Source organism: Anas acuta, chromosome 1 (genome assembly GCF_963932015.1).
Source record: "Anas acuta chromosome 1, bAnaAcu1.1, whole genome shotgun sequence".
NCBI lineage: Eukaryota > Metazoa > Chordata > Aves > Anseriformes > Anatidae > Anas > Anas acuta.
The window spans coordinates 145143751-145163201 of record NC_088979.1 but is presented as its reverse complement, the minus strand read 5'-3'; the positions used below and the strand labels follow the sequence as shown (position 1 = coordinate 145163201).

The 19451-nt window shown below is 46.3% G+C and overlaps 1 protein-coding gene across 2 annotated transcripts in view; it reads right to left on the bottom strand.

The window, feature by feature from the left end:
• The window catches only part of DENND2A (DENN domain containing 2A), a 51828-nt gene that overhangs the window by 4446 nt on the left and 27931 nt on the right, over positions 1-19451 (bottom strand). For both annotated transcript variants that reach the window (XM_068663130.1, XM_068663138.1), the window contains exons 6-15: positions 18656-18853; positions 16993-17086; positions 15665-15715; positions 12545-12732; positions 11727-11836; positions 11440-11509; positions 10812-10889; positions 10182-10322; positions 6699-6847; positions 179-356 (exon numbers count right to left, since the gene is read on the bottom strand). In XM_068663130.1, the coding sequence (XP_068519231.1) occupies positions 179-356; positions 6699-6847; positions 10182-10322; positions 10812-10889; positions 11440-11509; positions 11727-11836; positions 12545-12732; positions 15665-15715; positions 16993-17086; positions 18656-18853 (1257 nt within the window). The remainder of the gene's footprint in view (positions 1-178; positions 357-6698; positions 6848-10181; positions 10323-10811; positions 10890-11439; positions 11510-11726; positions 11837-12544; positions 12733-15664; positions 15716-16992; positions 17087-18655; positions 18854-19451) is intronic.

The window sequence follows — 19451 nt, the reverse complement described above, 5'->3', positions numbered from 1 at the left end:
AGGACGAGCTCTCAGTCCCTTCGCACCCCCAGCCACCACGCAGCAGCTGGCAGCTTTCTGTGGTGACCACAGCCTTGCTTTACAGCAGCAGGGGCAAACGTGGCTCTTGGTAGCAGCCCTCCTAGGGCAGAAGCCAGCTCAACCTGCTGGAAGAAATGCTATGAAGGGCATGGCTCACCTCCTCCACCGGGAGCTCCTTCAGGCGGGGCAGGGAGCTGGAGAGCAGGCCGATGAGGAAGGGGGTGGGCGAGCACACGATGTCGATCATGGACGGCGGCAGCACGGGGATGTAGGTGTGCTGCCAGGTGAAGGGGTACAGGAGGGCCACCGTGGCGTGGCAGCACTTGGAGAGCGTGCTGGAAGACAAACCAAGGGAAATCTCTTCTGATTGTTCCGTCACCGAGCTCTGTTCCTAAATTTCTGCCCCTGTTCTTCCCACAGGAAAGCCCCAGGTTTCACAGAATCACAGAATCTCTAGGTTGGAAGAGACTCGAAGAGGATCATCGAGTCCAACCTCTAACCTAACGCTAACAGTCCCCACTAAACCATATCCCTAAGCTCTACATCTAAACGTCTTTTAAAGACTTCCAGGGATGGTGACTCCACCACTTCCCTGGGCAGCCTGTTCCAATGTCTAACAACCCTTTTGGTAAAGAACAGGGCCTGTGCTGTGCAGGAGAGCTGTGGAAAGCTCTTAGAGCATCCTTCTCCCTTCCCTGCATTCACTCCTGCTGCTGCTCCCCGGCTGCGCCTGCCCTCACCACCCAGCCCTTGCTGAAAGCTGACCAGCACGGCTGCCTACACCCCACACATGCAAGGTAGGTGATGAATCAGAGAGAAACAGAACGAATGGAATGAGATAAGAAACCACAGAGCTAGTAATAAATGGTAACTTTTACAAAAAAAACAAAAAACAACAACAACCAAAAAAAAACCCACACCATAAAGCCCAACCCAACTCCCACAGAAGAAGTGTGGGACCAACATCAGAGCAAATTTCTTCGCTTGTAACTTTCATTTAGTAGATGTACCTTCCTGGAAGTGCAGCCCAAGCTAATGACATCCTTTAAAAACTGCCTTCTTCCAGGTGGCTCCACTCACACACCCACAAATTTCAGGCCACGCAAGCAGGTGCAAAAGCAGGGCTTTTCCCCCCTCCATTACTGCTGAGTGTGTTTTCCACTCCTCAGTTTTGAAAGCTGCAGGAACTCCCCCCCCTGCTTTCCCCACCTAGCACCGTGGCACTGCTGCCACCACTGGAGGTTTCTCCTAAAGGTGAGGAACCGACTTAATAGATGGCACACAAAAACCAACGGAGGGGTCTTTGTGGCTCCAGACAGCTCCACGGCAGAGCAGCGAGCTTCTGAAGGAGGTGGTTATTTATGGCACGGTGAGATGTTAGGGCTTGCTGTCTCCCAGTGTATTTATGGTACCTTGCTCTCCCCCAGCCCTGCTCTCAAGTCGCCGTGAGTACACACGGTACGTGAGAGCTTAGGTGGGAGGGAAGATGGCTGAGGTCCAGTTAGTGGAAGTCAGAGAGCTGTTTAAGTCTCAAATTATATGCTCCATGCCGCGGGAAGCAAAAACAGGTAGCTTCCCCTTCTACCTTTCCAACTGTGAATGCCTCCTCACCTCCAGGAAAAATCCTACTGATCTCTGCTCTGAAACACTTCCCCCCGTGGAAGGAATTTCTGGAGAGTAAGGCTGTTGGGGCTGAGGTCTGTGAGCCTCCCCTGAAGGCAGAGCAATTTTCAGAGAAGGACACAGATGAGGTAACGTTGAAGCATCTCTTCTGCCTGTGATTCTGCCTGATGTCCCCTGCAGACAGCCTCAGGAGTTGCAGCGTGCAGTGATGTAAGAGCCCTGTCCTGAATCAGACAAGGTTACTGAGCCATGCAGGGGAACCCAGTCTGATGAATTCCTTCTGTGCCATCCATGTAACTGTGTGCTCTGCAGCCAGCAGCAGCAGCGGACACTGAGCTTCAGGGATCTTACACCAAAAGGGCAAGTGATGCCTTTGGCCAGCTACAGCTGATGTCCCTACTGAAAATCCTGAAATCCCAGGACATAGGCACTACAGCCACCACACTGACTGCTATCATATGAGTAACACTGCCCCAGGGTGCTGCGTTTGGCTTGCTGTGCTCCAGGTGCCACCAGAAATTAAGAGGTCTACCCATGTGCCTGCAGGATGCGCTGGGGGCTGCCATGCACTAATACCAGGCCACAGAAGTTCAGTGTGAGTTGTTCATATGGGAGGCAGACGCTGTTTTTAAGGCTTTTGGTTTCAACAGCAAATCCTTAAAATACTTTTAAGTCTCTAAAGCACGCTTTCAAGAACCTGAGCACATCCTCATGGGTTCACTCAGCCTCCTGAAGAGAGACCATGGCTGAGCTGTACACCTGATGCTCGAGACAATGACTCCTATAGTACGGGAGCTAAAAAGCACCAAAGTACACAAAGAACCACGTCATATTCTCTCCCTAAAGGGCTGATTTGGGTATTGGCTGATGTACAGATCTCCCTGGCTGGGCACTCCCTTGATCAGAGGGAAGATAGCGTACCTATTTGTTTGCTTCAACAATAGCCTTTCCCCCACACAGCACCCTACACAAAGCATGTTTGCAAAAGCAAACGCAGCTGCTGCTTTTGGTAGCACCTTGCAGAGAGGTGGTCAATGCAGAATCCGAACAAACCAGCTGCAGCTAGGTGGAAACTCTTCTTCCTCTCGGAGAAAACCTGCTCCAAGACTAGCTTGACTTGCTCTAACAGACACTGACAATTTGCAAGAGCTTCAGAGGAAGGCTGCTGGGTGCTCAGTTTGGTTATTTTCTTCCCAGGCTTCAGACTGACTGCAGGTTCTCCAGCTGTCTGCTTCGAAGGCGAGAGCGTATGCTAAAAAACCCACCAAACTGAATCTTTCTTTGGCTTTGGGATACTTGAAAGATTTCTGAAGAATATTATTGAATCAAGCAGCTTTCTGGAGCTTACTGCCAGTAAGCCCTTTGTTCCCTGCACCCACCAAAATGCTGAAAATACGTTAAATTGCAAAATGCCAGCATGGCTTGATTGCCATTTTTTTTTTTTAAATAAGCTCTGCTACAGCAGGATTTATTTTACAAACACCTTTGGGTTTCTGACACTGCCTAACATCTGGATTTACTTATGTTGCATCACGGATTTGGTTTACAGCATTTAACAGGCGCGGGGAGCTTCCAGGCTCTGCACTGTGACTTGGCACCCCCTGCCTGGACGCTGCCAGGCTCCACCAGCGGTGGGGACAGCCGCTGCCTCCCAGAGAAGCGGGCTGGTGCACATGAAGAAGCAAGCATTAAGGGCATCTGAAGAAACAGTGCTATTAGCTGACGTGCATACCTCCTCCTTGGGTTTCTTCTCCCCAACCACAACACGAAACCAAGAAACCTGTGAGGCTGAACGCACAGGCACAGCTCAGGCCGCTTCTGCAGCGCACAGAAAGGGCTGCTCTTAGTGATTAATTATCTTCTCCTGGGATGACCACATTGGAAGTGTCTACTCTACTTCAGATCTGCCTTTGATAACAATGAGCACTCTGTGCTGTTGACACAGCTGTGGTTTCTGGCGGGGCGGACGCAATTGCTCGAGTTGGTCAGCCCCACAACAGGCTTTTGAGGAGAGCTGGAAAAACAGTGCCTTGATTTTAAGCCCGTGTACACCTCCAAGTTTAAAAAGCCCTCTGAATCGGACACATCTCACTCAGGGCAGCAAAAGCTGCCCAGCACTAGCCACCTGGGGAAATCAGGATGCTTTTATTTGGAACATGCCTTCTAAAACGTTGGCCTCGGATGCCTCGAACTGTGTGCCAGGCAGTTTCAGTGAGAAACGAACGGAGCTGCAGCGCCTTCCCTGTGCCACTGCCTCCACTGCCCCAGGACTAAACCTCACAGTCTGGGAGTGAATTAAGGCGGGGAAGACTGCAGAGACCTACACAGTTTTCACCAAGTCATCCTCCTGGCTTGTGAGGGAACGTATACTCCAGTTCCCATAGTGACAGAGAGAAACCAACAGCTAATAAACCCAATTCTTTCCTTTTCCGCTGCCAAGCTTTGGATTGACGGGTCTTTAAAAAACACTCAGTGTTCATTCTAAAGATGGAAAAGACAGTATTTCACTTGCTGTACACTTGTTAGATGCATTTTTTTTTGGCTCAGCTTGAAAACATTTCACAGTTCACACAGCACTTGGCAAAAGACCTTTCATCTTTCTTTCCCAGGGCTTTACAGCAATGAAGAGACAAAAATAAATGGCATACATCATTGCCTCCATCACTTGCACCCATACATACCTGACACACGTGCACAGATAGTTATTGATACTGCCTGCACGAAGAACTGCAAATGACATTTATCACGCATCTTTCATCGTGTCACCTGCCCTCTCCCCACTAATCCATCTCGGCTGGATGATTTCTAGCATTCCAAACCTCTGAGTAGTTTAGAACAGCTGCTTTTATCGTTTTTTCCTTCTCTTAAGCTACTGCCAAAAAATGTTTCTTTTCTTTCCCCCGAAACCAGCATTTTCACCCTCGAAGTAAATACTATTTAGTATTGAGTTCAGCGTGTTCCTGTCCCAGGAAAAGCACCATTTGGACAGAAGGCCTTGTACCTACAATACCATCGGCATCCAGAACATGGAATCCCTACCAACAAATACAAGAGGTTGTAGACCTCTCGTTTATGAAAGGCGCACCAAACCAGTGCACTCAAGTCATTGGACTGGATTAAAAATAAAAGTTTACTTCATTTTGAGGGTTATTTCCTTCGTTTTCTGTTTTTCAAGCCTTTGCAGTCCTTTGGGGTCGTTTTGAAGCTTTTTCTCTACAACAAGGAGAACCAGAGAAACTTCATATTTTGTTAGAGGAAAATAAAATGAAGACTCTCCTGAAACTGCTTGACACTAGGAGCAAGGTCTTCTCACATACATCAAATGGTGAAAGCCTTGTAGACAGCTGGCAAGTCTAAAATAAATATTTGAATTTGAGTCCCATGGTCTAACAAACCCTGGATCTTTAAAACATGAGTTTTTTTTTTTTTCACAGAAGAAAGCAGTTTATGTTATATTTAGAAAATTCTGAAAAGTATGATCCTACAGCTCTCTTTTCTCTTTGACAGGCCTGGCCAGTTTGATTCATTCCTAAAGATTCTGGATGTATTGACAGAAGATACAGGGGAAAAAAAAAAAAAGTATCAACCCATGGAAGTGCTCTGAATTAGAGATATTCTGCAACACAGCATGCTCAGAATACACAGTGGTGTGCTGTCATAAAAAGATTTGATAGGAAAAGGTCTGGTAAGTAAAGGTTCATTCTGAAGAGATGCCTTAAAAATACAAAAACAGCCCCAAACCCTACCACCCATTCTCACCACCCAGCCTCACGTAGAGATTAAGATGTCAACTGTGTCCTTAACAGATTTTCCCAAAATGTAAAATTTGTTCTATAGCAGGGAAAAAAAACCTTTGAAAACAAAGCTTGTCATCATAAATTATCACATAAATCATGTATGTAGAAATACAGAGTTTGGGATCCATTCTCTGCAAGTCTGACTGCTTTGCATTTCAAGTGTGGCTTAAACATCCAGAACACTACACATCTATGCGTATAATGTATCACTGACTATAAAGAAGCAAATCTCCCCTCCCTGACCCAAGGCAGATGCCAAAAATTGCAAGCAGCCAGCGCTGCCTGGATCCTACAGCTTCCCTCTCCCCAGCTTTCCTATTCCTATGATAAGACTGCCTCAGCTCTGCCCTCAAGAGCCCTGGAGCCCTGCAGGATGAGTTTTTCCCTTAGCTTTCCCGTGGAAGGGGCCTCCCCATCTTTTGCCCCTGCACTCAGTCCCAGGACTGCAGCCCGCTGGCTGGGAGTTGTGAAAACAGACAGCTCAGGGGCACTGTGCGCTCCTGAAACCTGAGCGTGCTCCTCGGTGTCATTACTCATCCAGGCAGCTTTTCCTTCCCCAGCCCTGGCGAGCTCTCCTCCTTAAATCCTCAAGTGCTTCAAGGGCTGGAGAGCGGCCAGCCACCAGCTGCAGGAGATCTTAAAGAAACCTGGGCCCGTTTTTCTAACTTTGGAGAGCAAATTTAAAAAAAAAAAAAAAAAAGAAAAAGAAAAAGAAAAAAGAAAAAAGCAGATTGAGCAAATTTAAAAATAGAAGAGGGAAGTCCTCTGTCCCCGTCCCCCTCACTGCATCCTTTACTTTCCTCCTCCACAAGTCTTTAGGAAAGAACCGATATTAAAATTCAAGCTCAAGTTTTAAAGATTTAAGAAACAAATGCTGTGACATCAGGGAACAATCCCGAAGGGACAGCTACCTCTGCCTGAGGTCTTTAGAACATCAGCACGGTGCTGTGCAGCACACCATAGACCAAGAGGAGGTTCCTCAGTACCAGGGCTCTACTCTGAAACCTTTTAGAGGAAAGGGAATTTGGTTCGCTATGGGGATGGGAAGCAGCTCACTTTTTGCAAGCTGCCAAGTTAAAATACGGTGCATGGCTTGAGTTCCCCGCTCCTGGGAATTACGACAGCCCTACTTACATCAGATATGAGTTGGGAAAAAGCAGAAAAGAAAAAAAGAAGAGGGCAAAGAGCTCAGTCAGTGCAGTCTCCTCAGCTTCCCCTCCATAACAGCGTTTTGTTTAAGGAAATGCAAGAGGGTACCTGAGCTTGTCTGCGATAAAGATCACCCTCCTTTCAAGAAGCAGGGAGGCGAAGACCCTGCTCAGGTGCCGCACGCTGAGGGATGTGAACAAGGACTCAAAATCAACATGCTCAAGCCTGGAGTCAAGAGGCCGCCGCAGCTCAATTACCTGTTGGAGAGGAAAAGACCACAGGTCAGCTCTCCCCGCCCGCCGACACCGAGGAAGCAAGGACCCGCCGGGTATTTTACAAGCTACCACGCAGCACTGACTGCTGCCAGGCACCACACGGCGCTCAGCCCTCCAACACGATCTTCCAAAGACCTCCCACCAACCCTTCTTCCAGATGAAGCTGAAGACCATCCAGAGTCCACCCCAATACGCACAGCAGGAGACCGTTCACATGTCCACCCCACTGGACTGAGGACAGGGAGCTCTTCAGAAGGAGGAAAACTAGTTTGTGTCCAGCTAAGTGGCTTCCAGGCTTTCTGACATTTGAGCAACAGAGTGGCACAGAAACTTGCTGATTTTCCTTCTTATTTTTACAGATACGATTTACTTACTTTTTTACTGTAAGAATCTGGATGTCTAATCTACTGACCATAAATTTTGATACCAGTTACAGAATTATCTTAGACAGATCTTACTGAATTGTTCTTGAGAACTTCCAAAGCCAAATATTTCATAAACCCCACAATAAGACCTACTCTAGTTCTGGACCACCCTTACCAACACCAAGCCCACAGCTCAGCTCTCTCAGTGGCAAGTTACCTCTCCAACTTGTTTTACTCTTGGTATACAATCAGCAAAAGTGGACACTTTCTGCTCAGTAGGAAACCTCTTGTCTATCAGAGGGTCATCATCACCTGTCCCTCTCTGTCCTTTGTTCTCTGTATTAAGCAAACCATTCTCTCAAGCTTTGCCTGTCTTTTCTAAACCACTTAGTAAGTGGAACTACTTCTCTGGGGCTTTCTCTTAGTGTTTATTTACATTTGTTTTGAAAGCGATACTCCAAATGAGTCTCCACAAATGCTGGAGAGCAGGAAAATTGCTTTCCTTCATTATTCAGCCTTTCACTTTCTTTCACAATGCCAGAGATCGTCTTGATAACACCATATTGTTATTTCCGCCCATTTTATGAGCCTCTACACCAGCAGATCATTTTCTGAAGTATTGCTGCTCATTCAAATACTTCCATGTCGTATTAGACTGCTGATTTCTCCTTCACAGCATTTTGCTCTTATCCACGCTGAATTTCAGACCAAATCTTGAATTTACTAAGGTCACTTTGAATTTCAATCCCTAACTCTCCGAAGTGCCTGCATCCCATCTCAGCGCTGTCATCCACCAATTGTACAAACGTGGGTTTATGCCATCAAGGAGCTAACTAACGAGCATCACGGATCCTAGAAGCAGGCAGCCGAACCATTCTCACAGCCTGCCAAGCACACCACGGGGAATCTACTCCTCGAGTGCGGATTTTTAACCAGCTATGCGTGTGCTTTGCAGAAATTTAATTTAGCCTGGCCTGTTCAGTTCGGTTAATGAGAATGTCAGCACGTAGTGCTTTACTGAAAGCCTCCCCACATTTCCCTAAAAAGCCTTCCGCATTTTCCTCTCTAGAGTTGGTACTTCAGAGAAGAAAACTACATGAGCTTAACATGGCTCTTCACAAATCCAAGCTATTTCTCATTTCTTTATGATCCTCGAGATTCATATAAGCTGATTATGTAGTTCGTTCCTACATATTTTCAGCAATCAGAGTTAGGTTGGTCCTGTTACATTCCCTGGTATCCTCCTCCCTCTCCCTCTCCTTGAGCGCAGACGCTAGGTCTTCTCTTTCCTACTCCGCTGGGACTTGCTGTTCTCAGAGCTGCTTGCAAAACAGCTGCTTTTGCGAAACAGCAAAAAAGGCATCGCTGCAGTTGTTTTTCACAGAACTGTATCCCAAATCTCCTCAGCTCCTGATTACCCCAATACTGTCTTGAGCAAGCTCTTCCTGCTCTGCCCTGCACCCTCACCCTCTCATTGTTACTATTAATAGTATTGAGCATCTGATTGTAAATAATCTTCCTTCTGAAGGCCAAAAACACAACGAATATGAAGGTCATTCTTCACTCTCCATATATTAAAGGTTTCCTAATGCTAGAAGAGGAAACCAATCCAGTGGCAGCATGCAGTGTTTCTCTGTGTCTGCTTCATCCTTCTAACGTATTCACAGATCCTCCTTTACCAGCCTGGGTTTCCAAGGAAATTGGATTCGCAGCAGTCATGCTCCCACTTGGTGCCCTCCTCCTGCCTTCGCTTTTGACTCCCGAGCTGGCCAGGTTCCCATTTCAATGAGCAGGGGTCCCAAGGACGATTACATTCTGCAGAAAGCAGCCACCCGAGGAGGAGAGGTGCGCTGCACCCTGCTGAGCCAGGCAGAGCGCTGCACAGCCAGCACACATCCTGCTTTGCAACAGCTCCCCTGTGCACTGGCACAAAGGCACTGGCAGGACAGCGGGGCACGGGCAGGGAAACTGCTTCGTGCTCAGAGAAGAGGGAGAGTGAGGAAGCAGGTTTCACTAATTCCAGTGTTTACAGACACAGGGACTTTGTCCTTTGCTGGCTGTAACTCATTTTGGCCGCCTTTTTTTTTCAGTTTGGTCCTTGTGTGGGTTACTTTTCTTTACATTTGACTTCAGCAATATATATAGTGGTGTTGCTAGATAAAATAAGGCCAGTTGTTTGTGCCTGCTCAAGCAGCCTGCTGACTGCCTGTACTTGGCATGTTCCCCATTAGACAAAACCGCCATCAACTCTGTCTCTTTCCCCTTGCTCTCATTCAGCGCATGTCATGCCCAACAGGAAGCATGGCTGAGACCACATTCAATTTGGCTCCCTGCTTCTGCCAACAGCCCTTCAATGCGATCCCCCAAAGCTCTGCTCTCTTAAAACCCTCCCTCTGTCCTCACATCACGCTGGGGGAGATGCAAAACATGCCCTCATCTCCGTGCTGTGAAAATGCGGTTTTGAAAGGCTGTAGCTTTGCCCTTGTGTCATTTCAGGTATTTTTTAACCAGAAGTCCCTCTTTTGTCCCACACAAACGGTGATGCTGCATTACAGATGCCAGAGCACACGCTATTAATCTTGAGTTCAGGGAATTAAGCGGGGAGGTCCTTGGGCAGACCCAGGGTCACGTGCTGGGTAGCATGGAGCCTGCCAGTCTGTGGCACCTGGCCTCAGCACCAACGTCCTGCTTCATCCTGCCACGTGGCGAATGTGTCTCCACCTTTACTTTTACTGTGACTTCCTTTTTGATTCTGAGGTCACTGGAGAACTCTCCATGCCATCCCCTCTGCTCCCCTATCTTACTCCTTAGCTCCCTCCCTCGAAACTGCCAGACCATCCGTCCTTCTTGAACACCTCCAGTGCTATGGCACAGTCCCAACTTCCAGTTGCCAGCACTGCACCAGCTGCTGCCCTAACTCTCCCTCCCTTGCTCCAGGCTAGGGTTTTTACCTCTGTTCCTGAGCCCGGCAAGAAGTTCTTGACTGTAATTGTCCGGCCCAAGGCTGGGAAAGGCGCCTCCATGACACTCCTCATGAGAGGCTGCACCAAGGCTGGGGAAATGCCCCGTCTCTTCTCAACCTCATCCAGGATCTGAAATAAAACCATGAAACCACAAAAACGTGTGAAACAGGAGGAGGGAGGCAACACCAGCAATAAAGTATACTGGCATTCGCTCCTTAGCACAACACTGATGTGGAGCCTTGAATCACAAGGAAGAAAATACCCTGGAACTGAAAGGCTTGCATTTTCCTCAGCAAGAGAAACCCGGCTCCCATGGGGTCGACGGAAGGCTTACAATTTGCACGCTGCCTGTTCCTCAGAATCAAGACTCCACCTTCTAATCTCTGAGCACTTGTGTGCTGGTAGTTTTGCTGAAGGAGCAAGGCAACAGCTGACAATCTATTTTTTCCTTTTAACTGTATTTTTGCTAGGTTCTGGAATTAGCATGCAGTTGCCTTGCCAACACCATTTCAGACCCTTTCTTCTGCCATCACCTTCCCCGATTCCCATTCTTCCGTCGACTTTATTTTTGGGTCCCTTTTGGCCTACTGCACAAATTCCCTCTCTCTCCCCCCTCACCTTAGAGAAGAGATTGAAGCATCCGAGGCGACTCACGATGCAGTAAACTTCTGGGAGGCGCTTCCCTTTCCCACTGGGCTTTCGAGACAAACACAAAGACACACACACACACAAAACATCAAGAAAATATCAGAGTTGTAACTTCTGCAGGGATAGAGTGACTGGTCTCTGAGTTCTACAGCTCACTAAAACGGGGCAGAAGTGGGTACATCCATGATATGATCCAAACCTTCCTAAGTCAAATGACCAAGACGGGGTAAACTGCTCTACAGAGACAACTCTGAGCCTACAGGACCAGCAATGGTTTAGCCAACTGTTTATTAGCTATGTAAAACTAAGGGAGAGGAACCCTACGTCCAGCTTAGTGGTGGAGCAACAGTCTGTGATCATAACGTTAAGCACTGGTGTAAGGAAAAGGCAAAAGAACCATGTCTGGACTGGCGGATGGCATTCAGAGAGGGACCTTAGCACTGGGCAGAGCAGAAGAGAACAAAGCTGTTCTGCTACCGCCCTTTCCACACTTGAAGAGAAGAGCAGCAGCTTTCTACTTTCCACAATAGGTAGCAGTAACAGCAACCCCCCAGAAGGCTGCACCTCTTCTGCTAGAAGAAGAAGAAGGGATAATTACCAGCAGCCTCCTACAGTATCCAAAACGCCTGCTTCCATCTTCCCCCGTCAGGACAAATGAGAACGTCTCACTGCAGAAAGAAAAACCAGAATGAAAAGAAAGCAGAACATCACCCACATGCAAACTCTGACATACAGACGAACCCATTAAGCCCACAAACTTTCTGCATTTCCAATACAGCCCTCTCAGGGCTCTGCCCAACCTTCTACCATAAGAGCCCTCATATTTAATTAGCTCGATACATAAATCCATCTCTCACGAGCCACAATACAAAGTACAGTACTTACCTGGCAAACTGATGGATGGGGGCCCAGTCCTTTGCATCAGGAAAGCAAAACTGGGGAATAGCTTTCAACTGATCTTCTGCCTCACGCATGAATTTGAACGAGCGTTCAAGCTAAGGGAGAACAGAGAGAAGGAATGTTTCCAATTAGTCATGTGGGGATGGAATGACTTCAAATATTTTTCCTGTGACAAATGAAGAGGTGATGACAGAGGCTAAGCTTCTGCCTGGAAGATATTAAAATTTCTGTGATTCTGGCTCACCTAATCTTTAGATATCTTAAAGTAACTCTGTACCCCCAATTCTACCAAGCCCTGTGTCTGCAACACCTGCCCCTGTGCTCAATTGTGCCTCCAGGCTGGGACACACCTTCCAGCAAGGGACAAGAGTACTGAAGTCTGGGGGAACTCTGGTTACATTGAATTTACAAATGTGCTGTCACATTGGCTCTCTGTTTCTCTCATTCTCTGTGTTTCAGCTAAACTGTTGGTGAAAGCTGTGCCTTCCCTTTAAGAACACATCTTCTCCCAAGTGTCAGTTTTCCTTAAAGAAAAAATAAATGGTGGAGAAAGGAATAGCTACATAAAAGTCATAGCCAAGAGCAGCAAAAGATCTGAGTCAGCTGCTCTTTCAACAGTGAGGAATGTCATAACAATGCTCAGGGGGTTGCTGCAGCCCCTCTGTCTTCGGTCTCCCTGAACAATGCCACAGCAGAGGGGTTTCTGATACAACGTGCAGAGAAGCTGTGGCTTCTCCTCCAGCAGGGCAATGCACCACGCACTCTGAGACACAGCAGCCAGAGCTTCCCGACAGGCACCACACCTTCAGTGGGAACTGCTGGGTAACCTCAGGGACGTAGGTGGCTCCAGCCTGCTTCTTGTGCAACGACACCACAACAAAGTACTCGAACAGCTGCCTCTCCTGATACTCAATCAGGTCCCGTTCCAAGGTTTGGTACCGCGGGGTCTGCTTCAGGCGAGATTTCACGTGGACCAGGCGCTGGCTGTGAGCTACAAAGAAAAAGATTAGAGTTTGTCACTTTGTCTAGCTCTTTGTAAACTCAAACCACCTCACTGTGTTTGTTCTGTCAGTGGCTGAGCAAAAGGCAGGCCCCATTTGTAAGCTGCACTATAAATATTGACAGAGATGGGACATAATCTTGTTGATATCACCACCCTGAAGAGCTCTGGCAGCACAATTTCATAGATGGCTTTTGCAGCTGAGAACAAGCCAAACTGAGATCCATGCGGGACACAGAAGAGATAATATCTGGGCATTCATCCTAGCACTCATTTATGCATCTTTTGAAGCCAGCACAGTTAGGTGATCGATCACCTTTGTTCAGAGGAGGCTGGGGGTAGAGATCTCCACAGTTTTACAAGACCAGCACGTGGGTCAGGCTGGGGCTCCCCTGGCTGAGTAATGCCGGGGACCCCCCGCTTTGGGAACACGTGCTGGGCTGCAGGCCAACAGCAAAAAACAAGAGAAGAGGTGCAAATGAAAAAGGCTGGCTCATGACAGACCTTCCTCTGCCTAAAGCGAATCTCTCAGGACTGTGTTTCTACAAGTTCTCCCAAGACAATGGGAAAACAAGAAAAACTGCCAAGCAAGCCGTAACTGCAACACATCTGAGCTGTGGGACAATAAACATTCCAGCATGGAAAGTAATGAAAAGCTGCCTGCTGGGAAGAGACCAGATGAGATTCCCTAAGACCTTCCCCCTGCTTTGTTTTACAGTTGCATCTCAAATTAAATCTCCATGAGTCTCCCTTAGCCCTACTACAAAAGAAAGAAAGAATTAACTACAAGCAGAGGCTACAGCTCATTCTCACAAAGTGCTTTTCGCTAATGCGGGTGGTAATGCAACATTTTTGACAGAAACAACAACCACAGGGATACTGCAGAAACTCCAGCTACACATCTGCTTGGAGACAGAGCTTTCTGGGGGATGGTACATACTTCTTGACCTTTTGTCTGGTCAAGTAGTCACGGACTATTCCAGACAATATAACTTAAAGCAACCTTAAGGTGCTTCTTAAATCAGAGTGACACAATTCCAGGACAGTTAAAGCCCTGGAAAAAATGGCTTAGACTCCTTTCTCTCATCAGCTATTACAACATTTGCTTTAAGGCTGTAATTCTTCAAAAGCTTTCAGAAGTGGCCTCTGTTTTACCAGGCACTTCAAAAGGAGCTGTGTCACAGTAATGCTGGGTGCTTCTGAAAATCTCACTCGAGCTCTGCATTGTTTGACACCAGGATTGTACTGCTGTCATCATGGCAGAGTTTGTCTTTAAACGTTTTTTCCGTCCTAAGGGCCAGTACTTCTGGCTCTCACATGCAGCCTGATGACTGGTGCCTGATGATTTAGTGTGTCTCAGCTGAGGTACAGTGACTTGCTCAGCAGTGGTAACTGGCTGTGTTTGGTCTGTTAACTGCAACATACAAAACTGAAAAGTCCCAAATAAAAGATACTTGATAAATCATCTCCTTTTTCTATTCAAAAATAGGAAAGTCCACAGTTCAGCAAGGCAGAAAGCAAAACACAGGTTTAGCTAGAGCAAGCAGCAAGTGCCAGAGCCCCCATTCACACTTATCTAGACACGCAGGCCTTTTGCACGCTCAGATCCAGGTATGGATCTGGATATTGTCCAGGGTCCAGTGCTGTTTGATCTGAAGTGACCTCTGACCATCTGAATCATCTCCTCCACTCTAAGTTCCCAGCTGCAGTTAGACATCCTACACAGAAACAAGGCGATGGTGCTGCACATGATTCACCTTGGCAAGTGGGAACAGACAAGAGTTTGAGTCTTCTTGGCCACATCTACACTGTCTTTCTCAGCTACAACCAAACATGCAACTATATTTCATAACATCATGTTTCAAAGCAATTGTGAATGCAATTCCTGTGCAATGTGGGCACAAACCCTTTCTCTCTATCTTTAGGATAACCTGAGAACCTGTCAAAAGGCAGGCAGGGGCAGCAATTTTCAGCTTGATCTTGCTCTTACAGTAGTACACACCAAAGATTTCCAGATTTTCCAGTAGTTCTTATGTGGGAAGTACAACCAAACATGAAAGGGAACTCAGACTGAGATTTCTGTTCTAAAAAACTTGAAGAGGGTAGGGGTGAGCCTTCTTACACACAATGTGCTGTGGCTGACACGGAGTGAAAACTGCTGCTTTTAACTCTTTCCAGCTTGAGAACTGACCTGCTACCCCGATCAGGTGTGCACGTGCATGAAGAAACTTTGGACTGTGAAGGAGTTTCAATTTTGTATTCCAATGTTATCAGGATTTTTAATTCACCATATAAATTCTCAAGAGACTGTAATGCCACCAGCATGTCACAAGGGTAATTACCAATACGAGAAGTTTTGAGAAGAGAATTATGGAGACCAGCATACCCTCTATCGGCTCTACTGGAGCAAAACAAAGAATGCAGCACTTTATCTCAACTCAGCCAATGCAGAAGAGTTTAATTAGCAATAAATCATATACTGCAATCCCATTTCCCTAGCTAGACATTCTGGCTAGTGGGTTTTCTCTCTTAATAAATGAGTAGTGGGGTTAGTGAACACACTGTCCTACTGTGAACATCCTGTCCCACTGCCATACTGCCTCTGTCAGCCTGTTCACACGTTTATGACCGTGCACTCAGAAAAACCTCCTTTTATTTCCACACCATATAAGCTGTGGAAAGCTCCTGTGAAAGCTAGTGCAAAGAGCTTTGATGGGAATTGGAGCAGATGTTTGTTTTGGATTCCTGAAGTCCTCTGCTCCTGGATTTTCTTCTGCAGTTTCCAGATCTTTGTCTTCTCACTGCGTTTTGAGTGGAAACAAGCTCTTTCTCCAAAGGCAGAACATAATGGAGAGAACTTGACCCAGGAACTCAAAGAAGAGTTTATCAGGAGCTATTTGCTCTCTTCACACATTTGCCTTACCTTTGAGTTTCTCTTCAGTATCACTGTCTGATTCACTGTTTTCATCTGTAACTAGAAAATAAGAAAGGGGAAGATGAAGTAAGTAAAGCCTTTTTATAAGAGTGCATTTCTCATCGCTGACATGAGAAAGCCAGGCCTAACAATTTCAGGGGGAAGACAATACAGATCTCAAGGGCCTCATCTGTTTCAAGGATGCATACACCCACAGACATTTAACTTACCAACCTCAGTATTTTCCCACTCATTCAGGGAACACAAAAAAATGCATCAAAATCTACTTTGCACAGCCCTAAGAGTTGCATAAAGAATAAAATGACAGAGCAGTATTTCATCCACATCTGTATAAGCACAACAGAAAAGCAAAATACTGATTCACATGTAGCAGTCAAGGGGTAAAAACAAACAAAAAACAGGACAAGGGGCAAAAACAAAAACAAAAATCCCTACAACTGCTGGAATGAATCAGACTCAGGCCCTATATCATCCCATAACCTGTTTTTGTCGATGCCTCAGATGCTTCAGAGAGGAGTATAATACATGGAGAAGGTTCATATAAACACACCCACCCCCCTGTTTTATGTATAAACACCTGTTTTATGTATAAAACAGGACAAGCGGTAACAAGTAGTTGTGGGAAACAAACAGACCTGGAGGTCACCTTTCACTGGGAACTGGGGTGTTTTAGAAAAAAATACTGTGTTGGAAAGACGTCATTTAAAGCTTTGCATAGATTAGATGTTTATAAACAATTGCTTTGAAGTACCTAAACACTTTTGGTAAGCTGTTGATTGGCAGTGAGAAGCTGAAAGTCTTAATTTTGAGATGATGGAGATGGTCCTATAGTCAATAGTCTAGAAACCCTGATTCCCAACTGAGGCTATTTATTTATTGGGACGTTGAAGAAAACAGGACTGTTTCAAAACTCTCCTATCTTCTATTGGACAGTTCATTAAAGTAACACATTCCCACAGAATATTTTGATCTCAACAAATCAGATTCTTTGGACAGAACATTCTTCTCAAAAGTGTCTAGCCAGTTCCAGAAATAAACATCAAAAAGTGGAGGCATTTTTGGTGCGACCTATGAGGTTATCATGTAAAGCCATGAAATGAAAATGAAGCGAGAAAAAAAAAAAAAAGTGCCTTGTCATGAAAGGCCCTTGGGCAGTGGAACAACCTTTATCTTTCCAAAAGAAGAGGTGGAAACCCCAACTCAGTCTCACACTGGACTGGAAGAAGCACTGAAAAACATCACATGAACGACCGAGTCAGCCTAAAGTCTAAGTCCTCAAAAAGTCTTAGATGTACGATGATTCAAAGTTCCTTTACCTTTCCCTGAATTGCTCTCTGTAGACTGCGATAGTCTCTTGACACGTTTCTTTCCCCTCCGTGCCTCATAAATGGCATTGATTTTCAACACAAGCTGCTCAGCAAACACACAAACAAAAAAAGGTTATTTTCCTTGCCAGGCAAGAAAGAAGGTTAGAATTTCATGAAAAGAGCTCTGCTTCCCAATCCTGGCTATACTGGGACACTTCACCTGATGGTCTAGATACTTGTGTTACCGGTGGCCGTGCTCGCTCTGGTACAGATGCAGCACAGTCGTGCTGGCGTGGCAGGAGCCCAAGGCCAGGCCTCGATGTGCCTCCACACCCTGTGGCTGTGTGAGCTTGCTGGCACCCACCTGGGCCTCTCCTTGCCATGGTCAAATCTCCAGGGAGCACCAGAGGGTAACCCTTGGGAACCTGCCTTGTTCTGCAGGTTTGAAAGCAGAAAACTGGCTGGAGGATGAGAGCAACCCTAATATCAAGAGGTGAGATGCTCTGATATGGAAGTGTAGCTTACACCCAGCTCTCCAGCCAAAATCTCAGGTCAACCTTGCCACTGATAAAAGTGAATTTCTGCTCTGAGCTTGCCCTGCAAGACTGCTCAGGGGCACTGCCCAGTAAATATGTACTCATAACCTTCCCTTCAGCTGACACAAATGTTTGTGTGAAAACACTGACAGAGCTCAAGCACATGCACAGAGGTGTAGGAATAATGGGAAAGAAAACCCTAAACATTTGTAGTCTTTGGCTCATTCCTGGAGAGCCGAGGTATACAGACAGGGCACTCAAAAACCATATATACAAATATGAACATGGATCTGGCAACCAAGAAATGAAGAGGATAAACAAACACATCCCCTTTTCCCCAAATGAAAACTGCGGGTTCAGAAAAAAACACCACAGACGGGCCCTGGTAGTCTCTGCTTGTCCTGCAAAGACTGGGACAAGCAACTTTGTTTTTATAACTGTGTTTTTGAAATGTTCAATCGATAGCCTGCTGCCAAACCTCATTTGGACTGAATACACTTCCTGCTAGATCTGAAAGAAAATAGGATTAAAACAGAGTCATATTGTATCAAAACACAAAGTAGGAGATGTCGCTCTAGAAAATGCCCTTCACTAATGGCAACACTTCTTGTCACTCAAATGTCAGGTTTTTTCATTATTCACTCACAATCACACCTTACGTTGGCTTAGAAACAGCCAATGCATGCATGAGACCTAACAAAGAACAACAGGTTGCCAGGAGGGTGCACCAACATGACACATTTCTGACTGTCCCACCTTTCAAGCAAAGGAGGAACTAACTAAGATGTATTTTTTTTTTTTAAATAAAAGATATTCCTTGCTTTTCCGCCCCAACAAGCTTCAGCTTTTATCCAAAAATGAAAGTGCATTTTTTCTCTTTTTTTTTTTTTTCTTTCTCTTTTTTAATCTCTCCGGACAATCATGGTATCTCAGATGGAAAAACTTGCAGAGAGGTTTGTGCACCTTCCCCTCCAGTCAGAAAGGGAGTTAAACATAAGTCAGGTCAACTGCCAGAACAAGGGCTACACTGCAGGGATGCCACAATGAAACTGCAGAAAATATTCTCTCATACTGGAAACGTACTTCCATTGCTGCCTGGAAGAAGCTAAGCAAAAGAGAGAAAAGCCAAGATTTACCTTGGGAATCTTCCTTCTCCTCTTGCCGTTCTGAGGGTCTCCCAAGGAGAAGAAGGTGTCGTCTGGACTGCTGGGGGTAGAGGGAGGGCTGATTTTGGATGGCGACCCAGTTCCATCGCGGCTCAGTTTCCGTATGTCTGGCAGTTTGAAACTCCGCCGCTCTGAGTTTTGTCGGAAAAAAATTGGCTTGGAAAGCAACTGGAAATGGAGGAGAAGGAGTGAGTAAAGACAGCACCTCCAATGTACCTTTGCTTCACTGCTAACACCGTCATGGCAGTAGAGCCAGTGGGGAATCCACAGCACTCAGCTGCCAAAACTGGCTAACTTCTGAGAATGCTCCCATATTCCTGCACACACAAGGAACGTGTCCAGCTGCCAGGCTAGGCCAGAACTATTTTGACCAGCAATTTAACAACCCCACACGCATTTCAGAACATAACACAAACCCAGAGTTTGGTCAAGAAGCCTCACTCCAGTGTGAAAATACTCCCAGGACTTGTGCAATCCAGAGGCTGGGACTGTAAACAGGACAAGACTAACCAACCAGCCAGCCACAAGCATTTGGGATAAGGAGCAGATGGCCAGGAGGAACAGAGAAGCAGTGAGACCCGATGAAAAGCACGGTCAGTATTCTGTCTCTGACAGGGGCAAGAATTAAATATTTCAGGGTACAAGAGGAGGGTACAAGAAAATTGTCACGGCAGGCAATTATGGAGACTGGTTTCCTCTGAAGTAAGTTGAGAGAGAGCACAACAGGAAACATATAAGTACCAAAATAAAGATCTTAAAATCTCTG